The sequence below is a fragment of the Parambassis ranga genome, chromosome 18 (assembly GCF_900634625.1).
Source record: "Parambassis ranga chromosome 18, fParRan2.1, whole genome shotgun sequence".
Classification (NCBI taxonomy): domain Eukaryota; kingdom Metazoa; phylum Chordata; class Actinopteri; family Ambassidae; genus Parambassis; species Parambassis ranga.
In genome coordinates, this window is record NC_041038.1 from 4,965,497 (window position 1) to 4,985,326 (window position 19,830).

At 41.7% G+C, this 19,830-nt stretch overlaps 3 protein-coding genes across 5 annotated transcripts in view; 1 reads left to right on the forward strand and 2 right to left on the reverse strand.

Moving 5' to 3' along the window:
- The window catches only part of ablim2 (actin binding LIM protein family, member 2), a 53,992-nt gene extending 45,882 nt beyond the window's left edge, over positions 1 to 8,110 (reverse strand). The window contains exon 1 of the mRNA XM_028428739.1: positions 7,847 to 8,110. Coding sequence (XP_028284540.1) covers positions 7,847 to 7,859 — 13 coding nt within the window. The 5' untranslated portion in view covers positions 7,860 to 8,110. The remainder of the gene's footprint in view (positions 1 to 7,846) is intronic.
- A 1,052-nt stretch (positions 8,111 to 9,162) lies between these two features.
- zcchc4 (zinc finger, CCHC domain containing 4) lies at positions 9,163 to 18,204 on the forward strand. Its single transcript, XM_028429566.1, has 13 exons — positions 9,163 to 9,328; positions 9,418 to 9,536; positions 9,624 to 9,706; positions 10,958 to 11,230; positions 11,628 to 11,708; positions 14,902 to 14,974; positions 15,055 to 15,196; positions 15,468 to 15,568; positions 15,855 to 15,976; positions 17,514 to 17,589; positions 17,671 to 17,722; positions 17,808 to 17,955; positions 18,034 to 18,204. The coding sequence occupies exons 1-13, from the start codon at positions 9,244 to 9,246 to the stop codon at positions 18,137 to 18,139; spliced, it is 1,461 nt and encodes a 486-aa protein (XP_028285367.1). The 5' UTR covers positions 9,163 to 9,243; the 3' UTR covers positions 18,140 to 18,204.
- LOC114451043 (nuclear factor 7, ovary) lies at positions 11,301 to 14,712 on the reverse strand. 3 transcript variants are annotated; one of them, XM_028429567.1, is made up of 7 exons: positions 14,657 to 14,712; positions 13,965 to 14,192; positions 13,659 to 13,754; positions 13,338 to 13,574; positions 13,219 to 13,238; positions 13,014 to 13,144; positions 11,301 to 12,827 (listed from the first exon to the last, which is right to left on the reverse strand). In XM_028429567.1, the coding sequence occupies exons 1-7, from the start codon at positions 14,669 to 14,671 to the stop codon at positions 12,229 to 12,231; spliced, it is 1,326 nt and encodes a 441-aa protein (XP_028285368.1). In that variant the 5' UTR covers positions 14,672 to 14,712; the 3' UTR covers positions 11,301 to 12,228. The 3 variants fall into 3 exon arrangements, with proteins under 3 accessions (XP_028285368.1, XP_028285370.1, XP_028285369.1); XM_028429569.1 differs by lacking the exon at positions 14,657 to 14,712 and adding an exon at positions 13,829 to 13,860 and having other exon boundaries at positions 13,965 to 14,081; XM_028429568.1 differs by lacking the exon at positions 14,657 to 14,712 and adding an exon at positions 13,829 to 13,881 and having other exon boundaries at positions 13,965 to 14,069.
- Positions 18,205 to 19,830: the final 1,626 nt, after the last annotated feature.

The window sequence follows — 19,830 nt, forward strand, 5'->3', positions numbered from 1 at the left end:
ATCAGGGAAACAGCATGGACTGTGCCATGTGACTCAGCAGCAGGCACTGCTAGTGTGTGTGTGTGTGTGTGTGTGTGTGTAAGAGACAAAAAGACACAGGATCTGCATTGCAAATCATCCAGCACCAGAGCTGCCAAGTGGCGTCTACAACAAATCCAAAAGCAAGACCAAAACAGAATGCCGCCACTTCCAGCCAGGCCAAAATAATAATAATCCACAACATTATTTACAGCAATGTGCTGACATTTGCTAGGATCAAAATTCCAAATGCAATAATAATAAAAATGCCTCTTCATTCATTCATTCGTGGAGACACATTTGACAACATTTTCAATAATTCACTCATTGTTAAAAATTACTGGCAGAAAAACAATGACTCAGCAGTTTTTCTTTCATCCAACTGTGATTAATAATAGTCTGGGTTATGCTCTGCAGTAATGTTAGTTCTCGACTAAAGAAGTGTGAACCAAATGCTGAAAAAGCAACAGCATCTGCCAGTGAACAAATACAGTAACGATGCAAAAAAAACAAGACAAGAAACAGCTCAGCATGTGGCATTTTATGTAGCTTTGCCAAGAAAAAAGGAAGACAGACTTTCTCTTTTCCTCCTGCGTATTTTGCAGAGGTATGAGCAGATTTGTGCACGCTGCAGCACTCTGTTGTCAGCTCAATCTGTCATCCTGCTGTACAAACTTCCTACAGAGGGAGAAAGAGACACAGAAAAGCTGTGTGCATTTCCTCCATGCCCTGATCAGCAGGCAATATTTTCCAGGAGAAATATCATATGGATCTATCTTAGTAGCCTTATGGATGATCTATTCCATCACATTACAGGTACTGAGATCAGAGCAGAAATAGCAGGAGAATGCATTGTTCTTCTTCCACAATTACCGTTGCTGTGGCTGCCCTCTAGAAAATAAACTGCTCAGTCATTTCCGGGAAGAGTTCCCTTCTTTCTACACAACACAATGCAGAAGGCAGATACACACAACACAATGTTACAAAAAGAAACGAGAGCTTCTGCTCTGAGCCACCTTTTGACCCTAACCATATCTACATATCTCTCAGCACTCGCTCCTTCTATTCCAGAGTCACATGTGCAGCATTCTGGATTGAATCAATTACACCCAGCAGTGTTATATATCTAATATAAAAGCACTGGGTCATTATAGAGCTGGTTAAAACCTGACACTAAAGGGAACCAGACTATGATTAAAAAAAAAGCTTCACTTCAAAGGCTCAGATGACCATATCACTACTGGGCATACTGGAGGGGTGGATAATAGATAACACAATGAGCCTAAAATCCCAGTGAGAGATCACAGAGTGTGTGCAATGTGTGCAAGCACACACGTGTGTACCTCTGCAATGCACCATCGACCCCAATCCCAAGTCCAACTCCTGGTCATAAAACTGAGTAAGAGGAAAACGTAGATTATCTTTAGACACCCAAACTAAGTCCTTTTAAAATGAACTGCTATTTAACCTAAAAAGAAATCTTTGTATTCAGTGCTGTGATGGAGGGCAAAGGCATCAGTACAGGTGTCTGAAGAAAGAAGTGTGTGAATAAATAACCAATGAAACAAACCAGAGATACACACCTAAGAGATATCTACTGTGCTGAGGTACCCATGCAAAACCAGCATCACTTAATGCCATTTTTGTACCACAAGATGGGATAGCCTTGTAGACACTATAATACAACATTACTGTAGTAATATAAAAGTTTGAATTCAATGCCCCTTTAAATGAGCATAAATCAAATATGCCATACATTTTTTTCATATAGTGCTTCATTTTATAAATTTAAGTTGTTTATACTGCAGCATGTTCCTCCATTCTCTAATAAACTAGCCAGACTCCTGGTCCTAAGGCACATATTCTTTATTACTAGCAGTGTTTAAAACAGCAAGCTTGAGCCTGCCAAGTTAGTGAAAACTGTTAATGCTCACTGGAGAGGATTGTTTTTAATATATTTAAATACTATTAAGCTGCCAAGCAAACGTTCATTAAATATCAGTGCCACATTCTGGCATCAAAGCAGACACACACACACACACACACGACCCGTGCAGCCACCTTATATGCCGCATCTTTAAACTCATGAGTCCAGAACAACAGAACTAATTCCAACCAAGGAAATAAACATAAAGCAGGTGTTTGCTTCATGCTAGAAAGATGACATCCGGGTAACGACGAAGGTCATGGCCGAAACCAAAGCCCCTCCCATGAGTCTAATCTTAGGGAATCATTTCTTTAATTACACAGTTTATAATGATTATTTGACAAAATAAAGAATTCAAAAGCATGACTTTTTTATAAAGTATTGCAGTTGGGAGATCATCTGTGATTATCTGTTAAGTTAATATAGACAAATACAGTCCAGGACATTTACTGACTCCATTTCCAAGATTACAGTCTATGTATGTCAGTGTTAAGTGAGATAAAGCAGCAGCATTTATTTCAGTGTTATTTATCTCTCCAAATGCACCTAGTCCTCAAATGAAAAATACATTGCAGTTGTTGCTATGAAGTGAACACTCATCAGAATGTGCATGTAAACATGGGGGAACACCCTCTGGTTTCTAATCTGATGCTGAGAGGGAACACACTGTCAGATCCAGCTTTCTATTGGTAGTGAAAATGAGGCTGTAACCAAGGGCAACGACTGAAGGAGGGATGGATGGAGGAGGGCCAGGAAGGGAGGAGCACCCAGACTGAAAACCAGCTCACTACAGCAAACGATGTACTGTATGACCTGGAATGACTTGGCTGATTGCTACTCCATCCTTTCTGTCTCCTTCGTCCTTTTCTCCTTTCCTTTTTAGGTTTTTTAAGTCCTTCATTCTAACAAGCTTGTTTTAATAAGAACTGTGTGTGTGTGTGTGCATGTGTGTGCTCTTATTGCGATTATATATGCATATAAAGAGGGAAACAACCTGCAGACATGAGGTGTGTTTAGCCCTGCATTCTACATATAAACATGTAATATATAACCGTTCTACTGGAGCTTAATTTGAAAGGTACATTGCTGAACTTGTAATTCCAATCCTTGTGTGGTCCTCATAAGTATACAACCTATGGTGGTGCCACACAGAGTGGAGCTGATGTTCAGGATTAGGGATCCTCAGAGAAGCACAGCATGAAGCAAATCTCTTTCTTCACTAAAGTCTTTCTTCAAGTCTGAAGAATTAACACCAGCCAAAAAGACAAATCACCACTCTGACCCACATTTAGGGTTCTACTCTAACAATCAGTCAGAACAGCACGGCCCATAATGTGGATCTGTTTAATTGGTCCATTCACAGGGGAAGTGTGGAGGCTCCAAGAGACCAAGGAAACTGATAAAAGGGGGAAAGGGGAAAATAAGAAAGAAAAAGGAGAGAAAGGGAGGAAATGGGAGAATAGTTAACGAAAAATAGAAAAAAAAGGCTATGGAATGAAAAAAGTTAAGGGAAAAAAATAGAAAGGGAGAAAAACCAAAACAAGGAAAGGAAAGGGAAGAAATGGCACGAAGAAGAATGGATGGAAGAACAAGCTGTAAAAAGGAATGAATGAGGGAAGTAAAAAAAGGAGAAAGAGGGAGGGAAGGAAGGAAAACCATTAGGAAAGTTAAGGAAAACATAACATAAGGGAAAAGAAAATGTTTTTTCTTTGTTGTTTTTTCACTGAAAAATGGTTTGTTCTGCTCTTCTTCAGCTGGCACACAGTATATTATATATATATATATTATTATATATATATATATATAATATACATCAGCACACAGCAGCTTTAGTCCGGTCAGCCACGGACAGCAATCCAGTCTCCACTGAAGATCAATCACATCACAACACACAAACACACACACACTCAGAAGAAAGTGAATTGATGAATAATTCACTGGAGCTCATTGATCTCTGTGTCGCTCTTCTCCTTTCCACATAGCAGCAATCTGATCCAGGTTTAAAGTGCGGAGTTAGCTGTCAAGGTAGCTGCACACACATTCCCATGATGCACTGGAATAACACAAAGGACAACACATCCTGTTTCCTCTTAATAGCCCCTTACATATAGCTGCAAGACAGATAGGCTCTTTACACTGAAACTGTTATTATAGGACTTACATCAGAAACCACAGGCCCTTTGAGGAAAGGAGTCTCCTGCCTTCTGTTTGGCCTATGGCTGCATAAAACTCTGATCAGATTGTGTAGCTGTGCAGATACATCTTCAGCATCATAGATCAAACACCATGAGGTTTTTGTCAGCCAGCTTCATTAAGCACTGGCATGATGGGGAAGTTAGATTTCATTTGATCTAATAGAAAGAGAATCACTGTTAGTTATTCATAACGGTGTCAGAATATAGCTCTGCAGCTGACGTTTGTTTCTCTGTGTGTTTGTGCAACATCAGGGTTTATTATCCTCCGCTGTGCACCATGAATTCTGTATGAAGACTTTTAGGATTTCTAGGTCAAACTCTAAATAAACAGAACTACAAACTATCTCATGTTTTCTGAACCTTTACGTTGAAGCCACCATGAAAGTAAAAAAAATGCAGTTCCTGAAGTGACCACTTGAGGGCGGCAGTTAAAAATGAGTCATCCAACATGACATCAGAAATAACCATATTCAGCATTCATTACTGTTCATAAATTATCATTTCAATTTAATTTAGCTGTTTCCTTCTCACACATGTTAACCAATCAAGAACTATATGAAGACTCATTTAACCCACGCTGCTCTGTCAACATGTTACAGCTGCCGGTAACACAACCCTGTGCACTGTGACCTCGAGGGCCGCTGCCACACCTCAACTCAGCACAGGGGACTCAATTAACGGGACGATCCAAGCTTCACACTGGAGCTGTGAGGTATGAATAAAGCATGACTGAATGGATATGGTCCGATCATACAGTACTTTGTACAGTAATTTGTGATTACAGTATTACCTTACTGTTGATACAAAAATAGCTGCTATGATCCCCTAAAACTGAGATGTGACCGAACTCTTCAGTCTGAGGACTCACGTAGGACAAACAACATGCCATTCCTGCCTTCATCAAAGGCCCATGTAAAACAGCAGGCTGCAGGGAAATGTCACAAGCCCACGCCACATTGTGGGCTTAATTGCTACTCTGTGTGTGTGTGTGTGTTTGTATGTCACCCCAGAGCCACAGGCTTAGCACCAGTGAGCTCAGTCAGTATTTATGTATTAAGCCAGTAAGCATCCTTTTCTCAGAGTACAGCATGTCAGAGTAGAAGGAGCACATGTATTCCACATGCTAGCTCACTGACACTCTGGGACCCTTGAAGAGAACAGAGCCACCATTAATGTTATTGGTAACATCTGTAACGAAAGCCTGTAAGGACATATTTGTGGGCTGACAGCTTTGATCATAATTTACGACCCACAGTTCACGAAGGCTTCACAGCATGTTAGTGGCCTCTCTTCGCTGATCTCTGCAATGACCAAAGGAAATAAATTTAGCAGGTAAATAATGATTTGGTAATGTGATGCCAAAATCAGGGGAATGCATACAATATTGCTAATGTAGATAATTGATATTTTGTTAATATTTTGTTTCCTGGAAGACATTAAATTAAGGTAAGAAAATGGCTAATGGCTAAGTGGAATTGTAATATTAGCGAAAACGGCTGTATCGTTCATTACAGTTAGCTGACTCCATGGTAAAGGTTAACACAATACACATCAGTGTTTGCACTTTCTCTTCATCTCTCCATGCACACACTGCTCGCATTACACATAAATCATCATCCTTGACATGGTACACAAACTGATGCACACACACACACAGACACACACCCCAGAGGCACACACCTGTGAGCACTGTGCCTCCTGCACACCTCTGACTTGTACCACACAATATTGCACTGCAGAGGAAAGCAGCATTACTGCAACAGTGTTGCAACAACAAGGCTGCACAAAACCTCCCACGGTCTCTGTGTTCTCCAAGACACATCTAATGCTAAGCTATGTTAACCACATCTTGACTCCAGCATTATATTTAATGTGGATTGACATGGATCTTCTCATATAACTCATAAGGAAAGCAAATGAGCCAAAACTATTGAACCACATTTTTTCACAGTTAATAAAAGTTGGATTACGAGACCTGCAGGAGTGACTTCCAGTCAGCGAAGTACTGTATGTTATGGTGGCACAATTTTCATTATCTTCCTTTGGGTGTTCCACAGCCACAGAGCTGCCAACAGATATATTGATCCTAGCTCGCCTCCTCTTAAGTCAGTCGTGACATATCGCCGAGAGGTCAGCGGGTTCACACTGTAGACTTTAAATGTACACAAACAGGCAGGAAACAGCGTGAGAAACAGTATTGATCAGAGCTATTCTTACGTGACCTGTGGCAGTAATCTGAGCCAGAATTAACAGGAGATTCTCCCATCATCCGTCCCTATTAGTCATTGATAACTAATTCCCTCTGGTAAAGAGGCTCAGTGCTGTCAATGTATCTTCACAGAGGAGTGGAGACTGAGAAGGATCAGACTAAACTTAAAAAAATGACTGTTTCTGTCTAACAGGTGATAGTGGTTATTTGAAGCATACCGCATGTGGAGACCAGCTGTTTACACAGGTAGACATCTGAAATGAATGTTACGCTCACGCCCTGTAACACATCCAGCTGACATTCTTCCACAGGTAAAAGGTCAAGCTTATAAAAGGCATCACGAAGGAGGAGAACAAAGACAAACAGTGTCATTTGTTTGTCTTTTTCCTTAAGCAGTTATTGCAACAGTGTGCTAATGAATTTCTCCTGTCTCACTCCCAGACACACTGCAGCACTCTCATTAGCCTGAAACAGTCCGCACAGAGTCACAGCACCGTCCACGCTTTCTGCATTCATCAGCTACACCCCCACCCCTAGTTCTGAATTTTGCATGCCCTCACACACTCACAGATGTGTGTAACATTCACAAAATCCTGGGAGGATGTGGAGTTGCATCCACTAAAGCTGCACAATTTGTGGCCGTTTTTGACCCATTTTAGAGTTGGGCTGGATTTCAGCCTGGTGGGTTTGCTGTCAAGTTGTACAGGATGAAACAAGGACCGATTATCTGCTCCCAAAGAGACAGCAGGCAGATGCTGGTCTGAACATTCTGAAGAGCTCCATGACAGTTTCACTACTTATCCTTGAGTCAATATAAGTCTGCATAGCATTATATTTCATCACCACACCCCACACTCAGGTGGGTGTTATGTCTAAGTTGTGGAGCTCGTGCTGTGACTTCGATCCCATTTCACACATTTGCACATGTAAAACACAGAGCAGTGCTGTTGCTGTGGGGCTTAAAATCAACCTCTTGTTACATTTAGCTGAAACCTCCTGAGGGACAAAGCCAGCTGTGGCAGCAGACCCACCAGGAGAGACGGGCCCTTTGCTGCACACACAAACAGCCCGTGCCTGATTAAAACCAGGAGTGACTGCGACCCAGCCACATGATGAGAGGAGCCACCAAAGCCACCATGGGGCGTCTCTGCATCCAGTCTAATTAGCCCACATGTGACATAATCTGTCACAGGGACAAATTGAAGGCTGTGCTTTAGTACCAGACATTAACCTTAACTGTGACATTGTTTATTTGGGCGCATCACATCCTGATGATCTTTTATTAGCAGAGTGCTTTCACTTATTTACATTTCACTCATGGAGAGACTGTAGTGATGCCAGATGTGATGACAAATGGCACAAACTAAGACAAAGCAGTAACAGTGGTGATTCTTAAAGGAATTTCTTATAAGATTATCACAGAGGATGTTATTGGGATTGTTCCACAGACCATCAATAATAAATAGCACATTGTATTCTACAATAGAATGTTCTTACCAGTGCTGCTCATGGTGCCAGTCAGATGTTTTCTCCAGTCAGATGATGCAGAGTAAATAAGCCACTATCCACATTGACAGTACATGGATGATGCCAGCAGCAGCCGCAGAGCGCACAGCCTCAGCTGGTATAAGAGAGAATGGATGGACGGAGCAGCGCTGCAGAGAAGCCCTGTCTGTAGCTCGTCTGCTGAGGCCAGAAAAAAACAGGAGCACCGTGAATACAACGTCCCCGCATACAACTGCAGGGCTGCGCTGGCCTCTGTAACAGCAGACGGTGCAGGTTGGGTGTGGGCGCACGGTGGAGAGACGCGGCTGGAAATAAGCTGGAGAGAAAAGAGAAGACTGTTTCCGGTGGGACACTTCAAAGTAAAGGTCTAACGCTAATTGTTAGGATGGAGGATCACATAAGATTAGTCAACTAAAACTTTCCATTTTTAAATAATATACTAATAATACATCTAAACTAACACAAGTGAAGCTACTGTCTCTGCCACACATAAAATAAACATAATAGGCCTATTAATAACCTGTAATTAACAAACAAACACTCCACTATTTACATTATATAGTGGTGCATTTTATGCTATTTCCCATGCATACAAATCTAGCCTAGATTTATTAGTAATAGTATAACAGTCTGTTGAGATTTAGAAATAAAAAAAATTCTTTTAGAAAGCAGTAAATCCTTCTTGGTTTTCTACTGCTCTGAATACTAATAGGGTCCAACATTTGTTATTTTAATTTGAAGGAAAACATATCAAGCTTCCGGACTTATGTTCGGTAACAGAGGATTTATTGTCATTTGTGGTGTTCAGCATCCAGCAGACCGCTCTTGTACGGTCCTCGGGCTGACAGCGCCACTGCACTGAAAAGCGAGGGATACATGGGAAATGTAGTTGAAAATAAAAGGAAAGAAAATAGCTCTTTTCATGAGCAGCGTGCTGCCCCCTTTGGACTACAGTTCTGTCCAGTGGAAACAAACATATAAATTGAGTTTTCATTATGCTGTGTGATTTCATTTGTTTCATTTGCCATTTATTGGCCTTTTTAATCCACAGAATTGACTCCAACAAATTAAAAAATTATAATAATATTAATACATTCCATGGTCAAATTAATTAATAATTGAAAAATAGTTTAATAATTTGATACGTGAAAATTCTTGTGATCCTCCATTTCCCTTATATATATAGAAAAATGTCCAGTTTCTTCTTAAATTGAAAAAAATATTGTTTCTATGCTTTGTTTTGGTTGATGGTCTGCGAGCTTTTACTGCGACTCCATACACGTGACGTCATATCTGCGCGACTAGAAACGGCATGGCTTCCACTTGTCACAGTGAATCTCTCTCGTGCTAAAAAGTTGGAACGTAAATCTAAGTCTAAACTTCACAACATGGAAACAGAGACACACGAAGATAGTTTTGGAATCGAAGTCATTCTTTCAGAGTGCTGTAAAACCGCGCCACGTTGTCCGCATGGTAAATGTTTTTAAGCCGAACATGTAGCATTTGTACGATGGATGGATGCATTTAATGCTAGTGTCACATTGCATTGTTTGTTTTGTCAGGTCCAACCTTGCTGTTTGAAAAAGTCTGCAAAGGAGGTGACCAAGGGAGGAGGTTTTACGCATGCTCAGCCTGTCGAGACAGAAAGGACTGCAACTTTTTCCAGTGGGAAGATGAAAAGGTAAGCTCTCCAGAGTTTGTCTGTAGCCTGTAATAAGACATCTGACATTTGAAGGATCTATTTCATTTTAAATAACTTACTTTAAAGGTGTCTGAGGCCAGGCAGTTAGCCAGAGAGACAGAGAACCGGTCAAAGCAGCCTCCTTTCACCCAGCAGGAGTATTGTAACAGGTGAGAGAGCAGCTGTGGGCCCTCACATGCCTATAATGCAATTCAACTAAAAGGAGCTGTCACTTGGAAATATAGTGTGTATATATATATTAGGGGTGGAACGGTTCACCAAATCCACGGTTCGGTTCGTGTCACGGTTTTCGGTTCGGTTTACAATGTTGAGGTTTTTTCTACATATTTCTACATAGCCTATTTATCCAACATTCAACATTTTTAAGAATCAGTTCAGTGTTTCCCCCATCATTATATCAGCTCAAGTCAATTATTTTTTAATTTCTATATAGCGCCAGATCATAACAGAAGCCATTTAAGATAGCATTTCCTATAGAACAGGTCTACACCTTGTTCCTTTATTAACCCAACTAAACAGCTGATGTTGAAATCTTATTATCGTATTTGCACAGCAGCATGTCATTTCTGTCTGCATGGTTGTGCGTTTATAATTTACCGCTGCTGTCTGCGCACAGACAAACACACAGACACCTGTGCGCACGTACTCCCACCGGCAAGCTTGGACAGAGAATGTGTGTTGCTTTGTCCACCATTGCTCATTACATGCTAGATGGATAGCCTGAACTTTATGACTACACTAGGCAAGCTGCACTAACGGTACTGATGTCCGTGTTTTTATTTTATTTTTGCCATTGAAATATGCTATTTACACCCCGCTCTGTAAACCATGACGAGATCAGCGGCAGCTTTGCACACGGTTGGACGCAGAGTGGTGTAGGTCTCTGCTCTGCAGCTGCAGCTGAACCTGCTGCGTGAAGCTACAGAGACTAACCGCTTGTAAATGCGCTGAGGCGGGGGAGGAGCTCACGATCGCTGCTTGTCGAGGACAGTAGCCTGACTGCAGAATGATTTCACGTCAGTCTCCAAAAGTCACCAGAGAGAGTCACTAGTTGCTTATGACAAAAAAAAGGTTTGGAAAGTCGCCAAATGTAGCGAGAGAGACGCTACAGTTGGCGACTTAAAGTTGGCAACACTCGTCTCTATCCTGTGGTAAAAACACCTCCCTGTATTACTTGATGCGCATCTCCAGAACCGAACAGAACACTCGCCCCGAACCGAAGCACGTGTACCGAACGGTTCGGATTTTTTTCCTGAACCGTCCTACCCCTAAAGTATATATATATGTGTGTGTCTGTGTGTGTATATGCATGTTGTAATCTAAGGATTCTTATAGAAAAAGCTGGAACAGTGACTGACTCTTTAGACGCCTTGTTTACGTTATTATTAAATGTCCTTCAGGTTTCGGGGGTTCACCTCCCTCGCCCCTGATGAGAAGAAGTTTTGTCAGGATTGTCAGATCCTGCTCCTGCCGGGAGAGCACAGCGCTCACTCTGCTCATAGAACCACACCCATCACCATAGCTCAGCTGAGAAGGCCCAGTGTGCTGCTCAGACCACTGGACAACAAGAAGAGCAATGCCCAGTATCTCTTCACTGATCGCAGTGCAACCTTTCTCCTGGACACCCTGGCTGGTCTGGGATACACGAAGGTGCTGTGTGTGGGCACACCAAGGTGAGATTTGTTTCAATTTGTTTCAATTATAGCAGCCACTTTACTAAAATCAAAAATTGAAAACTAGATGTGAAGTCAGTTTTGATTTTATTCATGACTTTGCTTTAAATTGTGAACCTGTAATAATGCTTTATACATGCTTAATATTAATATTCATGCTGCCCCTATTACATGATGTCATTGTTTGAAGTCTAGACAGTGTTTACTGCAACTTCATCACACATAAAATCACACACATCTAGTTCATGGATGTCACCATCAACTAATCAAACATTTATTCTGTCATTTTGTTTCACTAATAAAAAAACAAACATTTGACTGGTCTGATATCAGCACAATTGCATGGAAAATCTTTACAACTGAAATCAAATTTCAATCATGTTCATGTGTGTGTCAGACTGCAGGAGCTTATCAGGCTGCGAAACCTGGAAAAGAAAAATGAGCCGATGAAGAGTCTGCTGCTGGACATCGACTTCAGGTAGGTTTGTCTTACTTGCTACAAGCTGCACTGTGAATGTGGGACAAATCCGACTGATTGGAGCTAGACATTTAAAGCATCTTAGACCTTTTCAATGTATTCTACATGTACAAAAATGACCATACCTATTATTTTCGGTCATTGGATACATAACTTGTTGAACTGATAGGCAGGTAAAGTGTCAGCGGGGCAGTACCGGACAGCTAAGCTGCCTGGTTATCTCCTCCTCCAGCAAAACGTCAGATCAGTTTCTAGAATTATTTACAAATATTTACACAGTTAATCTTTGCACTCAAAGCTGTGGTTCTAGTTCAGATCTGGGAAAGGTGTGATTTTTATCATTTCCATGGCTTCCATGGTACAGATTAAAAAGAACTGTCCACAAATATGACTGCATTCTATAAAGAATGACTGACTTGTTATAAAGGGTTAAAGCTGTTACTTTTATGGAAAATGGAGCAGAATGCTTTTTTAGGCAGAAGTTAGTTAGTCCACATCCTTGTCTCTAGAGTGTTTCCCATCATGGAGAGTTGAGGAGGCAGAATTCCAGGTGGTTTGGCCAGATCTGGTTCTCTGCTGGTCTCAGGAAGCGGACGGCAGGGTACAGCGGCTCAGTGAACTGGTGATGAGCCCTCTCAAACACTGGTGTCATGGCTGCTGAGAACCTCTGCAGCACAACCATGGTATCGACATCATAAAATGTCAGCTGACCCTTATCATAATTCACCCACACTCCCACTTTCCCAACTGGGGTCAGCCGCACACCCTGACACACCACTCTGTGGTCATTGTGCCACGCTGACACGCTCTTGTTCCGCAGCTCCACACACCATGACTTCCTGTTCCGGCCCAGTTTGGCACCCTTGTCGCGGCCTTTTCTCTCCAGGCTGCCGTAGGCGACACCGACAGCCCACGCGGAACAGCAGCGCACGTCCACTTCCCAGTACCTCTGACCTGATGTGATCGGGGAGGAGCCCAGAGCACAGCACACCTTATCAAACTGGAGAGGATGCTGTGGAGCTGAACAAGCAGAGCCAGAGAAGGACAGGCTCCGCCCTTCTGAGGTCACAGCCATCTGGGCATGGCAAGTCTGCCTGTCAATCACAATTGGGGCTGAATCTGAATGAATAGAAAATGCACAGATTAGTTAATGGCATGGTGAAACTTAGTGTTTGGCACCTTAAGTCACAGAAGTTGACACTCAGTGCAACACATTTTTTCGGGACAGAACACAACGTCAAAATTGGTGCATACAAGTGCCTTCAGAAAAGTCTTCATAATTAACATAAATAATCAACATCATACCCAGCAGCAGAGTCTTCCTCTGCATCTGAGTCTTCAGGCTTTTGGAGATGGAGGAGAGAGTCTTTAGAAGCCTCTCAAATCGCTCCTCATTCAGTCTGATTTCCTTCTCAGAGGACGCTGGCTTCTTTGGACTGGAAGAGAGACAACACAGATTAAAGTTAGTGTGTCAGTCAGAGCTAAAAGCTTTTCTCATCATGTTGTTTACCTGACATTCTCAGAGAGACTCTTGACGAGACAAAAAAAAAACAGAAACACAGGTTAAAACAGCAGTAAAATACTCTGTACATGTGTAAATTGTGTTACGGAGCAGTGTGTGAATCAGACTTTTTCATCCTTGTCCGCTCTGGGACTCTTGCTCAGTGCTTTCTGGGTGCTGCCTATACTCTTGGTGACCTGGTCCTGGTGTTGGTGCCAGTTCTTCAAAACCTGGTCCAGCCTGGTCCTGGTGCGCCTGAGGTCCATCTCCAGAGCGTCCAGGACGACCTGCTCATCCTGCTTCAGGATGCAGCGCATGTTCTCGAAGTGCTCTCGGACCTGCTGCTTCATCACCTCTGTTGTCCTCTTCGGGGTGGAAGATGAGGGAAGATTTTGTGTTTCAGGATTTTGCATCATCCGGTCTACTTGGTGGTCTATGTTTGTACTTACTGCAAGATCAGCTTTGCGTTTCTTCAGAGACTGGATGTGGGCCTCTGTCTTGGACATCTCAGCCTGCAGTTCACCCAGACGTCTGGATAAGTGCTCCTGCACAGTACAGGACCTTTTAAGGCTTATTAAAACAACTGGTGATAAATTCTGTGGCTACACTTAGTTATTACCTTTGTCCATTCATCCATGCAGCCAATAGTTTCTGTAAATGTTGTACAGATGTCTGCATGGAGTATTTTTGGCCGTAATTCATGTTCTATGGGTTTAAAAAAAATCGAAAGTCATTCCCTAATATCTCATATTTACCTGAGAGGGCTGAGCAGCTGCTGCCACCTTCCTCTGCAGTTTAGGTGAACGTGGGAAAGGCTGAACAGTCCTGTCAGTGTTGGAGTCCAGTGGAGTGTAGCTAGACCCATCCTGCAGTAAACCGTGGATACCGGCAGAGGGCGCCATAAGATCGCTCTGCACTGACTGAACCAGTGCTGACTGTCCATTGCCCACGGACAGAGGCTCTCCTTCTGCCATGTCTGAATACTGACCAAAAACAATAAACACATGTCAGATTTATTCATACAGATTTTTTTTTTTTTTGCTTTTCTCAAAGTTGTTTTTTTATTATGTAGTTTTGCTTTTTAAAGTTAAACCAGTTCTGCAGGATTCTGGAAAGCGTGGAAACCTGTCAGTTCATGCAGAACTTTCTGCAACCCCCCCCCCCTCCTTCTGACATGGGCTTATTTCCTAAAGATTCAAATGTACTGTGAATAGATCAGTCATATTGTTCTGAATGCATTCAAATTTCACACCAGTTGTAGATATGAAGCTGTAAAATTTCATTTTTTTTCTCCTCCAAACAGTCCATTTTCTTAGCTGTTGAATAACCTTAGAAGCACTCTCGGTGTAATCTAAAGCACAAATCTATCATGCATCATCACACACAGATAATATTTATATATATAATATTTGAACATGTTAAAAAATAGTTTTTAAGGCGTTCTTACCAGAGCTGTTTGCATTCTGTCCCTGCTAGCTGTTTCTGTAAAGAATGTGCAGTGAGGGTGTGTTCTTATGTTACAAGCTTCAGCCTGCAGCACCTTATCGTCACCTGGAAACACAACCTCTGGATCCACCATGTGTTTGCTAACTTGGCGTGTTTGTACAGTAGATAAGTTCAAACATGTTTTCTTTCAGCATGCTGAATGTGGAGGCAATCTGTTTAATTAATATAATGATTTTTCTGTTTCAGGTACGCCCAGTTCTACAGTCAGGATGAGTTCTGCCACTACAACATGTTCAACCACCACTTCTTTGGCGGAGAGGTACAGTCAGTTGTGTTTCTGACTGTGAACTAAAACTGCCTGTTGCCGGCTCTGTATAATGATGAAGCTCCTTTTGTCAGGCTCCCAGCACCATCCTGAAGGCCTTCCTCACAGGGGAGAAGGTGGTGATGGTGGCTGACCCTCCATTCGGTGGCCTGGTGAAGCCTCTGGCCAACAGTTTCTCTCTGATATCACAGACATGGAGGAAGCTGCAGAGCTCTGGTCATCAAATTTAATCATTTCTGTTTTTTTTTTTAATTTGCTTGTTATGTTTGTATGTATGTTTATGGCATATTTTAAAAGCAGCTTAAAAACATTGAAGCAATGATGTAACATTACTTTAAAAAACATTACTGTCTGTAACAAAATAGTATAGATTATAAAACCAAAACAATGAGCTAAAAGACACCAAAACAATAACGGTAACTGCAGAACTGCTAACTGTTCTGTTTCACCATTTTCGATGCTAACATGCATATTTGCATGTTCTCAGACAGCAGTAATGTTGACATGCCCATGATCTGGATCTTCCCATACTTCTTTGAGCCCCGCATCCTGGAGTGTCTCCCCTCGTTCACCATGTTGGACTACCAGGTATCTGCAGCACACATTTAAGCTAATGCACACACAAGGTTTTCACAGCATCATTTAGTGCTGCTATAGCAATGCTATTAAGATTTTGTTGTAGCAAGATGTATTCATATTAAATAGAGATTTTAGTGTTCAAGTGGTGATTCTAATCTGCCATTTCCTAACACATAAACCTTAAAATGTGTTGATCCAGACCAGTGCAGTGCTCATTAAAACAACTGACTGACTTCAGTTCCCACCTTTTTGCAGTGACTGCAGGCTATGTAAGCTCTTTTTTGTTTCTAACCAGGTAGACTATGACAACCATCCCCTATATAAGCATGGGAAGACAGGCAGGAAGCAATCGCCTGTCAGGCTCTTCACCAATATTTCAGCCAGAGACATCATCCTGCCCAAAGAGGAGGGCTACAGGTACCAACACACTCTGTCCGCAGCAAATGCCACCAGTACACGTGAATGCTGAGTGCAGTGTTTTTATGTTAAGACGTGAGAGTGTGATACACGGCCAAATTACAGTCAGCTCTATGTTGTAAACAAACCAAGCTGCCTGCTGTTTGCAAAGCTGGAAGAACGCTCAAGACAGACTCATACATACTCATTTTAAGAGATCTATATCATAACATTTGGGCTATGTTAATTTACAGCGCAATTACATGTCCTCACTGCAGAGGTCCTGGCTTTAGGTTCACATCCAAATTGGAGGAAGGGTTCAGGAATTTATTGATCCACCACTACTTAAGCAGGTTAAAGGCCTGGAGTGGATTCCAGGTTTGACATTTGCATTTAGAAGCTGTTGCTGTGAACCAAAAAACATGCAGCCAAAAGAGCTCTGAATGGAAGTGAAACAGAACATCATTAGGCTAAAATAAAAGATAGCAGAGATAGCAGAATAATGGCGTGGCCAAATCAACAGTTTGGGTTATTCTGAGGGGAAAAAACAGCACACTGATGGTTCAGGAACTTAAAAAGGCCTGTGCATTCACAGTGGTGGATGATCCTAGGGTCCTTCTCATGACAAAGAAAACCCCATTCACAACATCCACCCAAGTAAAGAACACTCTTCAGGTGTAAACCATTAATCATCCCCAAAAATAGAAATGCCAGATTAGACTTTGCCAAAAAAACATCTAAGGAGGCCAGCCATGTATGGAGAAGGCTTGGAAATGCTCATGATCCAAAGCACACCACATCCTCTTTAAAACATGGTGGAGGCAGTGTGATGCCATGGGCATGGCACTGGGTCCCTATTGTCTACTGATGATGTGACAGAAGACAGAAGCAGCTGAATGACTTTCCTAAATGAATGACTACTGTATATGGGTATACTTTCTGCTCAGGTTAAGACAAATGCAGCAAAGTTGATTCACAGTACAGATGGACAATGACCCAACACATACTGCAAAAGCAATGCGTGCATTTCACATGCTAAAGACCAAAACTAAGGCAGAAAGACCCACAAAAAAGCAACAACTGAAAGCAGCTGCAGTAAAGTCCTGGCAAAGCATCACATAGGAGGAAACCCTGTGCTGGGTTCCAGACTTCATGCAGCCAGTGCATTGTATAAAAATGTTTGCAAATGTTTTTTTTTTATTTCGAATCCAATGTGCATGCTGAAAATAGTTTAGCTCTTAGAACACCAAAGCTCTGTCAGTTAACATGTAGAAGAGGTGGGACTTCCAATGTCAGCACTGACAGAAGAAAAGAGGAGAAACTGAGACACTGCTGTGAACACCAGGAAGCAGTGTTTTTTGCTTGTAGACCTTCCAGTTGAAAATTGGCTGCACGTTATCCAGTAAAAACAAGGACAATTTCAATATAGTGTAAGTTGATACATTTGTTATGTTGTCTCTGCTGCTCTCTTATTGGAAACATGTGCAGTACAGTTAAATGTCAAATTACATGTTGCTGTTATTACTGCATTACATGTGTCTTTCCTTTGTCCTGACAGATTTTGCTCTGTATGTGAGAGGTATGTGTGGTCCCTGAACAAGCACTGTGCAAAGTGCAATGTCTGCCCATCCAAGGTATCGTACCACTTACATTAGATTTGGCACCTCTGATTATGCAGTACATTAAATCTTCCTTCTTCCTTCTCTTTTCTTCAGGATGGCCGTGAATGGAAGCACTGCTCAGTCTGTGAGAAATGTGTGAAACCATGTATGTATATGCGTACAATACCACATCCCATTTTGCAGCTTTAAAATGAGCACATAGTAAATAAATTGACACTTCTTCCTTTAAGCGTGGAAACATTGCCAGTCCTGTGGCCGCTGTGCCCTCCCAGACCACCCATGCGGCCAGGGCACGGGGAAAGAGGGCTGCTTTAACTGCGGCAGCCTGGAGCACAGACGCAAATTCTGTCCTCTCAAAGACACACACCGAATCAACACGTGAGACGGAGAACAGTTATGGTAAAATTCTCTTTAATATCTTGCATGTCTTAACCTGCCTGCGTTCTTCTCTTCCAGTCATCAGCCCAAAGGAAAGGTGTCCCATCAGCCACGCATCAAACATAAAGCTAAGAGGAAGTCTGGTGCAGCTCGCAGGGCAAAGAAGTTGGCCGCTCAGTCCTAAGTGACCTCAGTGTGTTCACAGTGTTTTCAAGTGTTGTTATGGAATAAAAACAAATGTGTTACACACATGTGGTGAAACTTGACTGTTTTCATGCTGTGTATTACTGCCAGCCAAATGTTGACATGAATCTTTCACTGCCACCTGGTGGCTGTGAACCCATCCATTTGAATGGATAGCTTACAATCCTGCAACAGGTGGTCATTCACTAGACTGTCAAAATGTGGACTATTATCCATTTTCATCTGAAATCAACAAGCTGGTGCACATGATTTGTTACGTATTAATGTCAGAGACACGTCAGAGTCACAGAAGCATTTTTACAAGTACAGCTTGCATATCAGTAGGAATAACATCATTACTAGTTTTTATGTTGCAGATACTGCCACCGTGTGTAATCCTGAAAAAGATCTGTCAGCATTTTTATGTTTGTTGTATGTTAAATATTTTATAGGATATTAATATTGTTATATCCTATAAAGGAAAGTAAAAATATGTTTAGTAAGAAAATGTTTTCCTAGTAAATCCATTTTATGTGTAACTCTGACATGTAGTAGCCCCAGGACATCCACCACCACCACCTGTCACCATGTGACAGGACTTGGTGTGATTGAGATGTTAAGGAAGATTCAACCAGCTGCGCCAGAGGAGCACATCCCACTTTTGATGGTATGATTTGAGTTGATTTTGTAAAATTTGAACCCTTAGGCCACCACTTTAGCAAAACAAAGCTGGTGTCTGTGGTTACAGTGTTAACCTGCTGTGTCAGAGGAGTAAACAGATTGTTAGACATTCAGACATGTTATTTACTAAAGATGTTTTCATTTATATTGTGCTGTTTCTTCCTGTAGCTGAAGCCCCATGTTAATGGACCAGTTCCCCCCGAGTGAGCTCACCCAGTGTCTCAAGTTGGTGCTATGGCTGGCAGTTTGGTAAGAACTCTGCTGTTACTGGATGTTACAAAGCTTAGTTCATCCACAGACATAAATTGTAAAAACATCACTACACTACAGAGCTTTAAAGATGCCTTTGTTGTACATAGAAATTCAACAATTATTCATCAGCAACACTGGAAAATATGCATTGGTGAAGTAATTACTGAAGCTTGGTACTTAAGTAAAAGTACAATTACCCAGCAAAGTATATTCTTAAGTAAAAGTGCCACATCAACAATCCTACTTAAGTTATAGTACTTTTAAAATTACTTAAAGTACTCATGCAATGACTTGTCTCTTATACATATCTAGGTGGTGCCATTTTGATAAAGGCAGATATAGCTCCTGGTACTACTTATGCTTTTACAGATGTCACAACATGTGTTGGTATATCCACCAGTCGTTTTTGGGCCCTGTAACTGTATAAATACAGTTACAAGGTCAGTTTGAATAGTGATGATGTGATGAACATGTACATTTATTTACGTAATGATGGACAGATAAAAATGTCCTCTTGCTGTTCAGTTGTATCACCACTAGATGGTACTGCTGCTGCAGTCACAGTATTGCCATGGCAGTGGTAGACACACGGTAACCTGCCTCTTAAATGGATTACATTAATTAGGGCCTGTGCACATCCCTGTTGGAACCTTTGTGATTATTATTTTGACTTTTCACCACAAATGAACGTGATTTTGGAGAATGCTCAAAAACTCACCAAACTACAAATTTGTAGTTTACCTAAAGAACTTTCTTCCT